The sequence below is a fragment of the Ceratotherium simum genome, chromosome 16, assembly GCF_057802395.1.
Source record: "Ceratotherium simum simum isolate JZ-2026a chromosome 16, ASM5780239v1, whole genome shotgun sequence".
In the NCBI taxonomy this organism is placed as follows: Eukaryota; Metazoa; Chordata; class Mammalia; order Perissodactyla; family Rhinocerotidae; genus Ceratotherium; species Ceratotherium simum.
Window position 1 is genome coordinate 12,992,032 of NC_141915.1, and position 15,513 is coordinate 13,007,544.

Sequence of the window (15,513 nt, forward strand, 5' to 3'; positions counted from 1 at the left end):
ACCGCTGTGGGGCCCTGGGGCGGCTCTCCCCATCCCCACATCCCGCCTCCTCTGAACTAGTGAGGTGGGGTCTGAGATACCACGGTTTCTGAAAAGTGGTCTGTTGTCCCATTCTCTGCCTCTGGATGATAGTACAATAGGATGAGGTGTCCCTGCTCTCTCTCTCACACACACACACAAATTCACACAACAGAAGCACACAAATAAGTAAGAAGCGTGGTTGACAAAGCAGAAATGACCAGAAGTCCACCGGGAAGGCTCCAAGAGGGCTGCCTCCAGGAAGAGAAGAGAGACGGTGCAGTACCGTGATGAAGAGGCTGTGTAAACCTGAGGGTATGTCAAAGGCACATTATGCTCTGCGTCCCCCACAGAAAAGAGAGGCAATTAGAAACGCTGGGCCAGGTGAGGCTAGGGGAACGCTGGCCAAGAAAGCCATGAACCAAACGCAGCTTGACTTTAATCCACTGGACGAGGCGGGTAAGAAGGAACTCCTGGGGCCTTTGTAACAGAAATGTCCTTCGACTGCTCCAGCTTGGGGGAGGACAGGGCATCCCCAGCTGTTTCAGTCCAACACCCCCTCAAGTGCTATGCCAGGGTGTCCCCACACTCCTCAGGGTCCTGGCCCCCACCTCTCATTTCTCTTGGGCTTGCAAATGTCCTGGGGCATCAGGAGGGGAAACTTCCACACAGGATGAGTTGGACAGGACCACACAGGGTCCTGGGACACATTCGGGCATCAGTCCTGCTGGAGGGACTGGAGATGCAGTGAGATCCTCACTGTCCCCAGGAAAAGGGGCAGCCGGTGGAATGCTGCATACGGAAATGGACGGGACAACGGAGGCTGGGAAGTCTGTGGGCCGTAGTTCCTGGTCCTCAAATGATGCCCCCAGCCAAGTTCTTTATCTGCTTCTGAGCCACACTTGAGCCGCTGACTGCTCAGACACCGTCCAAGCCTCTCTCCCCGGGCAGTCGGGAGAGGTGAGGGGACCCTCTGCTCGCCTCCCTCAGCCTCCCCCTGCTCCAGGGTCTCCAGTTCAGGGCACTCTTTCCAGCCTCGGGACCCTCCTCCCTTCCTGCTTCTGCACTCACAGTGTCCCCTTCCTTTGACCTCTAAAATCTCCTCCCAGTTCTCACGATATACCTGGATGGCCCATTACACACAGAGCGTGAATCAACCAAAAATTAACCCTCTTTCCTCCATGGTGGGAGGGCGTAAACCTCGAATCTCCTCGTGCCGCAAAAGAAGGGAAGAAGAGAAAAAATAAAACACTCCCACGTTAAAATATACACTGCCACTCCTGATGCCAGGAAAATCCTCATCTGGCAGCCCCGGGGTCATGAATTAGGAAACACAGAAAAATAAACGCAATCCCAGCTCCATGCAGCGACCGCAGGGAAATGTACTCACGCGGCCATAATCGTGTACATGCTGTTTATTGATTTTCAAATTTTAGGGTCAACCTATGGATAAAGCACAGAAGACTTAATTTTGGTTACAAGCAGAAAAAGATGGGGTGATGGAAAAGTAAACATACATCAGATCGTTAGGTGGGAGGAGGTGGGAGATGGAGGGAGGGGTCCCAGCGCTGCCACCATCATCCTACACAGAAGAGTCACTGAACCGATGCACGTCAATAGAATAGAGATTTCTAGATGAACTGTACAAAGTTACAAAAATAACCAAGCCAAGAACCAAAAATATCACTATCCAAAATTGGGAGCAGGAGAAGGAAGAGAATAGGAAGCGTCAAAGCATTAAATAAATCCTCATTTTTCCTTGACATGGGGTAAAAATGACACATGGAGAAACTGTGATTTAAATATATTCTTTGGTGATTGAGAAAACTACCAAAAGAGTAAAAACCAGAGTCAATTCAAACTGGCAGCTCTGGGCTAAGGAATGGGAGAGGTAGGGCAAGAAACTTCACTTTTATTCACAAGCTCTTCTGTGCCCTTTTGGGGTTTTTGTTTTTTTTTTTCCTTACCATGGGCATGTATTATTTTGATTTAATAAATTAATTTTAAATTTTAAAAAGTGACACTGAAATCCTGGCCAACTGAACCAGAAATGGCCAGGCCAACTGCTGGCTGCCTGGTGCCCGCTGTCTGGTGGGTGCAGCGGGGTCTGTGCACTGGCGGGTGCCGGGGTGGCAGGCAGGGAGGACGGGGAGGATGGGGAGGGCAGGGAGAGCAAGGGGGGACAGAGGAGGCCGGGGAGGCCTGCCCCCTAGCCCAGCATGTTCCTGCAGCGCAGCCGCTCCTCCTCGCGCTTCTCCTCCAGGCGGCTCTCCAGCAGCCTCAGCTCCCTGTGCACCACCTTCCGCATGGACGGCTCCAGTTCCAGCACTTTCTCCAGGTCCGCCTTGGCCTCCGCCTCGTTCCACACCTCCGCGTGAGCCCGGGCCCGCAGGTAGTAGGCCTTCACGATGCCTGCGGGGAGGACGGGGCTGGGCGGTGGGTCCAGCCCCAGAGGCAGCCCCCACCGGCAGGGCCTTCCCCGCTGACAAAACCCTTAACCTTGACCATGATCCTTAACCTCGCTGTACCTCCTGAGCCGGCTCCTCGACTGCAAAACCGGGCTGATAATAATAACAGCAGTATCTGCTCCCCTCCCTTGCAGGGAGCCTTCCAAGGCCCTATAGCTCGTTTTATATTCATAACTTTTATTCTTTTTCTTATAGAGCCTCCCCAAATGGTGGAAGCTTCGGGCCCTATCCCTGCACCTGTCCCAGATGGTTACTATGAGGATTAAGTGAATGACAAATGCAGATTTGATGTTGTTGTGAATCTTATTCGGATACCATCTTCACAAATATTGCCACATCCACGCATCACAGACACCAGTATGTTCTAACACTGTTCTCTATATTGATTGCCCCCCTTTTTTAAAAAACCTGTACTCTCCAGGCAATCACAGGTTTGGTGAGCTACTGACACATCCGTCCTAATGGACATTGAAATAGAACACCTCCCACGACCAGCACCGCTCATCCCTCACCGGGATCCGCATCCAGGCGCGGGGATACCCTGCCGGGCGGAGGCAGGGTTTGGTGCCTTGTCAGGTCAGAGGAGAAGGGCACGGGGCGGGGGGGTGACTCTGAGGCCCGGTGAGACCCCGCCCCCACCCCCACCCCCGCCCACCTGGGTGGTGCCGGAGGATGTCGCCCGTGTGCTCCAGCACCTCGTAGTACTCCTCCTTCTTCAGCAGGCACTGGCAGTAGTTGAGGATGAGGGTGTTGATCATCTTCTCCAGCTTCAGCCACTGCACCTCCCACGGCTTCTCCTGCCCGGCAGACAAGGGTCGGCCGAGAGCTCAGGGCGCCCCCACCCCGCAGCGGCCCTGGCCGGGCAGGGCTGCTCCCCTCACAGCGCCCCCTCGCGGCGGGCGGCCCCACCTTGGTCTGCAGGTTCCTCAGGCAGACGATGGCCTCCTGGTACTTGGCCGAGGCCGCTTCGTAGCGGCCCAGCTTGAAGAGCCGGTTTCCTTCCCCGTGCAGGACGGGCACTGCCTGCATCTTCTCGTTGTTACTCAGGTTCCACGTCTCCCTCTGGTACTCGCTCGGGGCCTCGACCTGGCCCAAAGCTGCAGGTCAGGGAGGCGGGGACCCCGGGGCCCGCACCCCAGTAGGTGGGGGCCAGAGAAAGGGGACCCCGGCCCGCCTCACTGAAGTCAGCGCTGCATTTTCCGCAGTGAGCTTCTGCTGCCGAATCGTGCTTGCTGGTGGAATACATGTAACTATTTGTGGGGCCCCCAGGGCCCTACCCTAAATCAGCACCTTTGTGCAAATTAGGAAAGGCACCCCTTTGTCAACACACTTCACTTCCAATAGTCGCAGCCTTGTCATGATACTCATTCTGTGAGAGCAAGACACGTTATTGCCATCTGCTGGAAAACTGTACAAAATGTACAAATACGCACCGTCTATAATGAGCACCTTAGAGGTGATGCCATTGTGCAGTGTACACACCGCACAACTCTTCCAGCAGGGCCATAAAGGCCCTTTGTTGACACAGTTCTCTTGTTTATTTGTATTCACTCACGTAGCCCTCAGGCTGAACCTCATCCTTGGGCATAAGCTGAGTCCTGACCCGGGCTGGCCCCTCTCCCACCACCCCCCAAACATCAGTCACTCTGGGGTCTGAGTGAGAAGGATGGAGAGTTCCATGCAGCCTCTCCCACTCTTGGAGAACCAGGTCTGAACACACAAACCACAGGGACTGGGCATGAGGATGTAATTCTAAAGTTTTGTGAACAAAAATGGAAGTAGATAATGAGTAGAAGTAAAATGCCTCCCAAATGAAAATAAATGACATTTTAAAAAATTGGTCCCAAATGGGCTTTTCCCTTGGAAAAGGCAGAGGACTTTTGGGGAGTGGGGGGGAATTCCAGTTCTCCTGTGGTTTACGAGCCTTCTCTTGTTCTCTAAAGAGAAACTGGGTGACGTCCAGTGACCGGGGGGGAGGGGCTCCCTGTGATGCCCGCTGACCCCAGCGGCTCTCTGATGCTGGCACAGCCCTCCCCCACCCCACCCCCGCGCCCAGGGGCACACCTGCAGCAGCTCGATCACGAAGATCAGGGGCTGCGGCTCCTTCTGCAGCTCATCCAGGTCCTCATAGCCCAGCGTGTGGTAGGCGAACATGTTGGCCAGACCGCACGTGTGCACATGCCACTCCGTGGGGTCCTTGCCTTCCGCCAGCTGCCGCAGGCTCCGCGACAGGATGGGGTAGACCCCTGTGTGCTGTGGGGAAGGATGGACAGATGGCGTCTGGGCTGTCCGCACCGGGCTAGCTGGGCCACAAAGAGCCCCCACTCTGAGCCCCCACAGCAGGAATCCTGCGACCCCACCACGCCTGCCCCATGGCTATCGCTACGTATTGCCCCCAACACACCCCCACTAATAACTGAGGGTAACTGTGTGCCGGGCAAAGTGCTCCAATCTGTTAGCTCCTTCAGTCCTTGAGCTGACCCCACAAGGGAGGCGTTACTATTATCCCCATTTTACAGATGAGGAAATCAGAGCCCAGAGAGGTTGTGTAACTTGCTTAAGGTCACACAGCTAGGAAATGATGGAGCCAGAATTCAAACCCAGCTCTGGAGGCCACACTCCAGCCACAGTGCCACACTGCCTCTTTCTGGCCCTTGTAGTTGACTCCAACACGTTTCTCTCCCAAGGAGACCCTAAATCCTGTGACTCACAGGGAGGGGAGTGTGGAGAACAGTAGAAGAAGCAGGGTGCCGGGGTCCAAGAGGGCCAGGTTGGCATCCTGAGGGTGCTGCTGATTAGCGGTGAGCCAAGGTCCCCGCCCCTCCCTGAGCTCCGGTCCCCTCTGCTGCACCTGTCCAGGAGTCGGGCCGTTGTGGGGTTAAATGAGATGGTGGGGTTACAAGTCTGGCTCATCACAGCCGCACCTGGCACTGGAAGCTGGGATTGCCGCCCTCGGGCGGAGGAGGGCTGGGGGAATCAGCCAGGTGGCCTCAGGCCAGGCCTGTGCCATGCTGGGCCTCACTTCCCCATCTGTGAGCTGGGAAGCCCCACAGACGGTCTCTGAGAAGCCCTCTCCTGGGGCTGGGTCCTGGGCTGGCCCATCTCAGGCTCCCGCACAGCAGCTCCAGTAAAGACACGCCACTGGGAATGTGAAGGGCAGAAACGGTTCAGCTCGGCCTCCAAGTCACCAGCATGGGCATGAAGGTCACCCCCACCAGCCAGGATTAGCCCCGAATGCCCTTAGCTTCTTTGTGAGAGAGACGACCAGATGGCACTTAAGCCTGTGGGGATTAAGGCTGGACTGAGGGAGGGAGAGGCCCCCAGGACAGCCTGCTGCAGGGGGTGCACTCCTGGCCCCGACACGGCAGCCCCCAGCTCAGCGGGCCCCTGCCTCCCAGCAAGTCGACTGTGAGCTGTGGACCCCTGGGCCAGGCAGCTGCTTGGGCGTGACCTCAGACACAGGCCTTGCCCTGCTAGACACCTGCCACCCCGGTGCCACCAGGGGCCTGGTCAGCATGGTGGGCTGTGGATGCTGGCAGGAGCGGGAAGAAATCCCGGGAAGGAGGAGGAAGGCCAGGGGAAGGGGCAGAGCTCCAGAGTCCCGCATCCCCCAGGCAGCACCTCAGAAGGAGGAAGGGGTGTGCAGATCTCGGCTCTGTGCCTGCTCTTGAGCCCCACTTGCCTGGCTACATGCCGGTGGGGCAGCCAAAGTCACACGTGGGTCTCTGCGGAGCTAGACTCCAGCCCTAGGGACTCACTCAGCCCACTGGGGCTGTGACAGGGGCAGGGGGAGACTCGGACCACTGCCCCCCTCTGGGGCGTCAAGGCCAGAGCCTGGTTCTGTGTCCATACTGGAGGTTGCAGACCAGCGTGCTGTAGGCTGGTTTTGTTTTATCCATCATATCGTGGGGTTTTTTGTTTATTAGTTGCCAACATTTAAACAGTGAAAAAGTTCGCATGCTAACGAAGATTTCTGGCTTGTCTCAAAAACTCCGAACATCCAGCCACCCCTAGCCTCCCCTCTCACATGGCAGCCACCCGTGGATGGAGCAGCTGCCCCCCTTAGATGGAGCAGATGATCTCCAGTCGACCAGGGTTCTTGGCTCTTTGTGAAACTTGAGTTTGCAACCCCTGGCCTCACAGGACTGGGCACCTGCAAAAACTCCCACAAAGAGACCAGTGTCCTCTCTGGGGAGAGTGGGGGACGACAAGGAGTGCATTTCAGGGCAGAAGCTCCCAGAGCATCTGACAGGCCCTGCCTCCCTGGTTTAGATGGGAGGGGAAGGGGGGAGGAATCCCCCTGCCCTGCAGAGACCTAAACTTGAAGGTAATCCAGGGAAGACTGTCCAGGCAGAGGGCTCTGCAGGGAGTGACGAGCAGCAAGCACTGGGGGAAGCCAGGCCCTCCTAAGTCCTTTGTCAAATAGACCTAGTTGTCCAACTGATGGCTTAGTCTTTCCAGAGCTCAGATTGTCAAGTGGAGAGATGCCCCATAGAGGAGAAGGGGCTAATTAAATGAAACATGCCAAGCCTTTTCACACTTCCTGGCCTGGATGCTACCTCTCCCCCATTTCTAGGCCTGGCGAACTCCTATTCATCCTTCAAGACCCAGCTCAATGTCATCGTCATGAAGAAATCTCCCTTCAGACCCTAAAGCAGTTAGTTGCCCCTCTCCTGTGGCCCTAAAGCACTCTGTTCTCACTTAACTTATGTCAAGGCACTGGCGGCCCTGCATTGTAATTGTTTAGGTATCTGCTCCTCCTCTAGTATTTAAGCTCCTTGAGGGATGGGGACTTTGTTTCATTCCTGACACCCAGCACAGGCCCAGTAAATGTTTTCAGATAGATAAAAAGGTAGGTAGGTAGATAGATAGATAGATAGATAGATAGATAGATAGATAGATAGATATACAGACAGACAGATAGATGATGGGCAGATGCTTAGTGATGGAAGACTGGATTATCAATAATATTGGTTGAAGGGAAGGATGGATGAATTGATGCCTCGGTGCATGGATGGATAGAAGGATGGATAAAAGGTGGATATGTAGGGAGATAAATGACTCTGGAAAGTGTGTGTGTGTGTGCGCAATCATGGCAACTGTGGGCTGGGAGGAGATGTGGGGGGCTATTGGAAAAACCAGCAGTCACTGTGCCATAAAAGTTACCAGCCTGTGAGATGGGCAGTGCACTCATGTGACTACTGACGTGGTCAAAAAACACAGACACCACAGGAAACCAAGAGTCATGCCCACATCACGGGAATAACAGCAGCTTGCGGTTTTGCAAACAACAAATCAATCAACCAATGAAGAATTTATTGACAGCACTCTATGCACACAGCTCTCCTGCGTTAGCCAATATGCATCCTGTGGAGAAGGGGGCCATGTTGACGACCAAGCCTTGCCTAACATATGGCCCAAGTTACAGGTCCATATGGGTCTAAAAATTGCAGAAGCTCCTCATTGTAAGCAAAGTCAATAGATGTCATTTTAAACTAACTGAAACTGCAAAGAATCCGATATTCTGAAGACTTGGATGGTTAAAAATAAAACATCCTTTTAAAAATTCAAAACATCAAGATAAAGAATGACAGGGACTGATACAAAGGAAGGATGCTCAACTAGTATTTGCGAAGGGAATGAAGAAATGAGTAACGCGTTGGATGGGATACCCTAGGGGTAGAGACAGCATTGCAGCCTGACTCTGTTAGACAATGTAACACAAAACAGACACTTGACAAGGAGTGAGGGGACCAGGGACCCCACCCTCATCCTGTCCGTTAACTTATTTGACCCAGAGTAACTCTGAGTCTTAGATTTCCTCATCAGTAAAACAAGGGAATTAGTCCCTAAAATTCGTAGTGGCTGGATTGACAACACTTGAGCCCATCCACCAATCCTAACACCACAAGAAGAGAGGTGAGCAGAGGTGGAGTGTCTCCCAATGGGAAGTACACAGCACCCTGTATGGGAAATGTGGGGATAGAGGAACATGTTAGACAATTCCATGGTGAAGCAACCAACAAAATCAGAGTGTGGGAACTTCTACAGAACGAGTGACCCAGCTCCTTCAACAAAACCACATCAAGGAAAAAACGAGGGAGGAGAAGACTAGATAACAAGAGACTTGAGAGACATATCAACAAAGCACCGTGCACGGACTTCAGGTCCTGATTTAAACAAACCAACCATACAGAATAAACGAGGCAACTGGAGAAATCTGAACGGTGACTGGATATGAGTTGGTATTAAGAAATTATTGGTGTTTTTAAAGGATGTAATAATGATATTGAGTTTATGATTTTTTAATTCCCTTCTTCTTAGAGATACAAATTTTAGTATTTACAGTTGAAACTACATGGTATCTGGAATGTGCTTTAACCATGTGGGCTGAGGAAGGGAGTGGACGGGGGCAGATGAAAGGAGAGTGGCCACGAGTCGATCGTGGCCGGCATTGGGTGATGGGTACTTGGAATTTCGGTACACTTTTGTCGACTTTCGTATATGTTTGAAAGTTTCCATAAGAAATGTTTGTTTAAGGGTCAGTGAGTGTTGCCATTTCTATCTGGGCCACAGCACAAGGAGGCTAACTTGTACGGGGGATTTGTAAGAGTGCCATCAACGTGAAAACAACTTTGCAATGTTGGTAGGAGTGAGGAGGAAGGAAGAAAAGTGACCAGTGGCCAACAGTCTTCAGGATCTAATAATCCTGCACAAAGAGTGAGGACTGTGAGGCGGGCAGGCTCCCTCCCACCAGGCTCCCACACCCCACCAGCCAGCCACGACACGGATGGTCACTTCAGGGGCTTGTTCTTCTGGGTGAGCCCATCTCCATCTTACAGGGGCAGGGATGAGGATGCAAGATGCGCCTTGCAGAGTTTTGTTCTACCCGCACTTGGCTGAAACGCAGCAGCCCTGCAGAGTGGGTGGGTGGGCCCTGTAGAAGGCCTACTTACGATGGTGTCACACCAGAACTCGGCCACCTCGCTGACCCGCATGGACGTCAGCAGGATCTCCCAGACCTCCAGCTTGAACATGTTCCCGATGATGATGTGCATTGGCTGGCCCACCTGCTTGCTGTCGTCTATCATCGTCCGCTCCTCGTCGCATTTTGTGGTGCGGAAATGAAAGGTCACCTGGTCATCAAGAGAGGGGACTCTGGTCTGGACACACTCGGCAAGGCCCGGCAGAAGCCACCCCCTGTCACTGACTCCCAGGGCTGCCTTCAGGGCTCAGCCCACCCAACCCCAATCAGAAGCCTCAGACCCCCAGAGCATCCCCCACTGCCTGCACTCTCCCAGGGACAAGGGACCCACTCCCTCCTAAAGGACCCCATCTCACCCTCAACAACTCAGCAGGTCAGGAAGTCCTTCCTTAAATAAGCCCTAGATCTGAGGCCACAGACCCAGCCACTCCATCATCCAGAGACGCCCACCAGAGATTTGTGGACAAACACCATGACCTCTGAGGGCCCTTCCTTCTCAGTCAACATTTGGGGCTCCAGAAAATTCCCAAAGCCCTCCCCCCACCCCACGCTGAAGTTTAATTTGCAAAGTATCAAAAATGCCGGGCAAATGGGCATCAATTCAGAGCTTCCCAGATGCCCCGGGATTGATAATTCCAGGAAGGGCTGACAAAGCCGAAGGCTGTTTGTGGGGCCACTTGGCACAGCTGGAATGCAGAAGGCCACATGGGAACCCCTGTCTGGTCTCAGGGGGCAGGCCTCACTCACTCGGGATCCAGTGATGAAGTTTGGGAGGTCCCCTGTGCCCCCGTGCAGAATGGTTTTCTTGACCCCTTCCACGTTCAGGAGCAGAGCGGCATCCATGGCTCCGGGTGGAGGGAGACGTCCAGCCCAGGCTGCGATGACCTCGCTGGGAGGAGGGCACTCAGGCTGCGGAGACCAGGCTGAGATAATCTCCGCGGGGAGGGGTGTGAGTGGGAGAAGGAAGGCGGGCCCGGGCCCAGGCTGCTCATCACGGCCACAGGGCAGCCTAGCCCTCAGCCTCCTCCACTGCTCCTCGGCTGATGCGGCCCCGGCCTGATGGCCACCATGACGGCGTCAGCTTTGGTTTCATCCCACCCCAAGAAGGATTATTATACATCAGTTTCTGCATAGACTGCATCTTGTTCACCACCAATAGTCTAGTTTTTATCTGTCACTATACGTATGTGCCCCTTTACCCCTTATGCCCACCCCCCAACTCCCTTCTCCTCTGGTAACCACTAATCTCTTCTCTTTATCCATGTGTTTGTTTGTCTTCCACAAATGAGTGAAATCATGTGGTGTTCTTCTTTCTTTGTCTGGCTTATTTCACTTAACATCATACCCTTAAGGTCCACCCATGTTCTTGCAAATGGGACGATTTTATCTTTTTTATGGCTGAGTAGTAGTCCATTGTATATATACCACATCTTTATCCATTCATCAGTTGATGGGCACTTGAGTTGCTTCCACGTCTTGGCTATTGTGAATAATGCTGCAGTGAACATAGGGGTACATAATCCTCTTTGTACTGTTGACTTCATTTCTGTGGATAAATACTCAGTAGTGGGATAGCTGGATCATATGGCATTTCTATTTTTAATTTTTTGAGAAATCTCCATACTGTTTTCCATAGAGGCTGCAGCAGTTTGCATTCCCACCAGCAGTGAATGAGGGTTCCCTTTTCTCAACATCCTCTCCAACATTTGTTATTTTTCGTCTTGGTGATTATAGCCATTCTAATGGGTGTAAGGTGATATCTTAGTGTAGTTTTGATTTGCATTTACCTGATGATTAGTGATGTTGAACTTCTTTTCATGTGCCTGTTGGCCATCTGTATATCTTCTTTGGAAAAATGTCTGTTCATCTCCTCTGCCCATTTTTTGATGGAGTTGTTTGTTTTTTTGTTGTTAAGTTGTATGAGTTCCTTATATATTTTGGAAATTAACCCCTTGTCCGATATATGATTTGCAAATATTTTCTCCCAGTTGGTGGGTTGTCTTTTCATTTTGTTCATGGTTTCCTGTGCCTTGCAGAAGCTTTTTAGCCTGATGTAGTCCCATTTGTTTATTTTTTCTTCTGTTTGCCTTGCATAAGTAGACACAGTATTCAAAAATATGCTGCTAAGACCATCAAGAAGACAGAGAGAGGGAGTGAGCAGGACGGAGTCCTCAAGCCACCAAAGGGAAAAGGAGGGGAGACCTGGAGTCCCTCTGCCCTGCCTGGTCCGGGTGCTGGCCCTGGTCTCAGACTCGTGGCCCCTTTGGACCCCAGGCCAGGGCCCTGCGGCCTTTTCCATCCCTACCTTCCTTCTTTCCTGTTTCCTCCTCTCTCCTCCACAAGACCTTCCCACAAGAGGATGTGACAGTGTGGCAGGAGGGCAGGGGGGCAGGTTTCTGGCTCAGGAGAACACTAAAATGGAGTAAGAGAAGGGTGCAGGTTTGGGGGAAGTTGAGGAGCCCTCCCCAGCACCACTTCTGTCTCCCCTACAAGGTCTGGCTGGGGGCAGTGGCTCTCCTGTCCCCCTTGGAGGGTCTCAGCCCTGTGCCTGGGACCCAGGCAGAGCCTGCTCAGGGCATCAGGGATCCCCTTTCTGGTCCAAAAGTGAGAAATGTGACGGCTTGGTGTTTGGCGCCACCTTGTGGCCTGTTCAAGTTCTTATGCTTCGTCTCCTCAGAGCTCTGAGGGTGCTGGAGGATTCTGAGCACCAAAGCCTTCCTCTTCTTGACTCCAGAGGGACTTGTTACAGGGAGAAGGGACACGGGGCCCTGCCTCCAAAGAGCTGATCCCACCTCTTATTTTCTGAACTGTGGCCTTGGGTGTCCCCCATCCTAACTCCAGTTTCCCAGCTGAACCAGGAAAATCGACCGCTCCTGCCTCCCTCTCCAGGAAGTGGAGGGCCTCCCTGGAGCAGTGAGTGGGACCCCAAAACGGCACACCCAAGAGTCTTGACTCCCATGAGGAGCCGGTGGCATAGAGGGGGCCAAGTTTGGGCCAGCTGGTCTGGACCAGAGAACCCAGACTGGGGTAGTCGGATCAGGCCCTTCCAGGACCCCTCCCTGAGCGCCCAGACCCCCCGGCCCCCAGGGCCCAGCTCCATCCCTCTCTGGGGGCAGGGGATCAGGGTAGGGGTGCAGAGGCCCTTCTCTTCCGTTCCAGCCAGCCATCTGCATGCATAGGAGGGAAGACGGATACTTGACAAAACTACAAAGAAAGATAAAAGCGACTACCATAAAAGTCCAGGGACGGAGGGAGGACACACAACAGGGGGTGGGGGCTGCTTCTGGGGTCCCAGTAATGTGCTGTCTCTTCACCCAGGTGATGGGTACATGGCTGTTGGCTTTACACATATTCATTATACGAGACTTGATGTTTTTGGCATTTTTCTGCCAGTGATAAAATTCACAACGAAGAAAAAGGTCTAATCACATCTCACACTGCTTAAAACTCTCCCGCTGTTTCCGTTGCTTCCCTCTGTAGGAGGGTCAGAAGGCACCCACGGATTAGAGGAGGTAGAACTGAGAGGTTTGGCAGACGGTGGGCGGGGTGAGAGGTGGGGGCATGAAGGGAGGGGGTGTTGAAGCTGATGCCCGGGGTTTCACTGCTTTGAAGAATGAGATGCTCAGGCCAGAGCCTCCAGACAGACCCCCCCGCCACCCCTTGGCCCCCAAACTAACCTCCTAATGGACTTCATTAAATTGCAGCTCTAACAACCCCACGGTCCTCTCAAAATTCAGGCTTCCCTCTGCCCTCAGGATAAATTCTAAGCTCCTTGCCCGGTCAAGGGAACCCTGCAGCCCCTACCTCTTGCCACCCCGGCCCCGCCCTCTCCATCTCGCTCAGCCTGGGCAGTCCCCTTGCAGATCTCTCAATCAGAAAACCTCTTCCCCTCGCTTTGTCCTCCTAACTCCTCAGCTAAAACATGACATGCTGAGGGCAGCCTACCCTCACCCCCAAATCAAGTGGGGTTCCCCAACCCCCTTACACCCCCTCGTCGCCCCTAGCACTTCGCATTCGTGGCATTTTGCAGAGTTTAATGTCTGCTGCTTCCATCACACTGACAGCTCCATGAGGTCCAGGAAACCGGTGGAAGCTTTGCTGTTGGACAGGGAGCCCCCGGGGCGGGGCAGGGCTGGAGCTCCTCCTTCACTCCTCCATCCTCCTCCCCAGCAGAGGCGAGGACGGAGCTGGACCCCAAAAAGCCTCAGCTCGGAACAACTGTGGTTTTTCCTCCTTACGAGGAGGAGCAGGAGCCCCTGCGCCCACCGCCCCTCCGCTGGGCGCCTGCTCACCTCAGCGCATCCTCCGTGCTGCTCCCTCACTCCACTCCCTGCAGGGCAGAGGGAGAGCCTTCCCATTCAGGTTTCTTCCTCCTTCTCTCGTTGCCATGGAGACTGATCCTGTGCACCTGGCCCGCCAGTTATGATTCTGAGGGAAGGAGGTGTGAAGCCCCAAGCAGGGAGGGCCTTGTCTCTGGTTCATTCACTCATTCATTCAGGCTGTGTAATCTAAGGTTAAGAATTCAGGTTTTCGAGTCAGACATCCAAGATTTAAGATCCAGCTCTGACTCTCCATCCCAACTTTGGTAAGACACTTGACCCACCTGAATCTCAGTTGTGTCATCTGTAATTTGTCATAGAGTCACCGTGAGGATTAAGGAAGAATAAAGGAATTCACTTAGCGCACACGTGTTAAAGGCTCAACCAACTTAAGCTATCGTATTGACGCCAGTGAGGTGCCAGGCACTGCTAGAGGCACGGAGACAAGGCCTTGACGCAATTGTAACAAGGCAACCCAATTTGAGAGACTTTTTTTCTAAGTGTTTCACCTTCACTGAGTCTTTCCCACACTTTCAACTTAGTTTTCATAAAACAACTCTTGCTTTCCCCCTTATGTCTCATTGGTAGAGGACCTGAACTACATTCTTTAATTCCAATAACAAATATGACTGGCACAAACAGGGCTGGGAACAAACACCTCTGATGCTTGGGAAACAACTTAACGGGGAAAAAGGGGGAAGAGGCAGACCAGAGCAGGGTTGTTCAAACTGCAGCTCACACCTCGGTAGGGAGCCATTGGGAGCTGTCACCAGCATGTTAAAAAAAATGAAGTAGATAATAAAATATCAAAGCCCATCACACACAGTTTCAGGAAAGCTTGTTTCATTAAACATATGTGTGTGTGCTGGGCATCTTACACGGGTACTGTTCAATGTTGCCTTGAACATTCCTGTGCGAGAAGACCCTCCACACACGCATTCACACATGCACACACACACACATTCACACACACGCACACACACACACGCACGTACATTCTTTGCTTGGTCAACTCATTCTCTGGATCTCAGCTTTAAATGACGTAATTTTTGTGTCATAATATTCTTTGATTAATTGATTATTATTTGACTCGTTAATGCCGGTCTCTCCCCATACACTAGATTTGAGCTCCGTGGGGGTAAGGAATGCGTCTGTTTGTTGACCTTTGGTCCATTTTTAGCACAGTGCTTCATCTGTCAGACACCAGTAGATATTTGGAAAGACATGAGAGGGGACACCGGGAGGGAGGAGGAGGGTTGGGAGAGACCAGGGTGACGTCGATTGGGGCGTGTGGGTTTAAGGTGCCTACAGCCCCGGGAGGAGATGGGCATGAGGGGACAGGCACAGGCTAAGGAAGGGCAATGTGGTGTGGTGTGGTGTGGTGGTGCAGCACGTGGACGCTGGTGCCAGACTGACAGAGTTTGAATCCTTGGCCCTGCTTCGTACTAACTAAGGGAGATTGGGACCCAACTGAAGCTCTCTCTGCCTCAGTCTCCTCCTCTCCTCTAGGCTGCAACGAGGGTCAGATGAGTTCATAATATACAGTGCTTGGGACACAGGTTCCTGGTGCACAGTGAGCGCCCCATACATGCTCATTGCACTCACCATCCCGTGGGGGGTCACTGAGGCCAGAGAGTGGGTGAGATCACCCAGAGATAAAGAAGAGGCTAAAGACAGAGCTTCTAGGAGCCCTTCAGCTGAGACATCAGCAAGAGAGTGGCCA

General features: G+C 53.0%; 1 protein-coding gene across 4 annotated transcripts; it reads right to left on the bottom strand.

The window, feature by feature from the left end:
- Positions 1 to 1,418: 1,418 nt before the first annotated feature.
- AIPL1 (AIP like 1 HSP90 co-chaperone) lies at positions 1,419 to 10,329 on the bottom strand. 4 transcript variants are annotated; one of them, XM_004433235.2, is made up of 6 exons: positions 10,219 to 10,329; positions 9,443 to 9,622; positions 4,551 to 4,739; positions 3,396 to 3,572; positions 3,142 to 3,283; positions 1,419 to 2,430 (listed from the first exon to the last, which is right to left on the bottom strand). In XM_004433235.2, the coding sequence occupies exons 1-6, from the start codon at positions 10,312 to 10,314 to the stop codon at positions 2,228 to 2,230; spliced, it is 987 nt and encodes a 328-aa protein (XP_004433292.1). In that variant the 5' UTR covers positions 10,315 to 10,329; the 3' UTR covers positions 1,419 to 2,227. The 4 variants fall into 4 exon arrangements, with proteins under 4 accessions (XP_004433292.1, XP_004433293.1, XP_014645308.1 ...); XM_004433236.3 differs by having other exon boundaries at positions 9,443 to 9,556; positions 10,219 to 10,314; XM_014789822.2 differs by having other exon boundaries at positions 9,443 to 9,586; positions 10,219 to 10,314.
- Between the last annotated feature and the right edge of the window lie 5,184 nt (positions 10,330 to 15,513).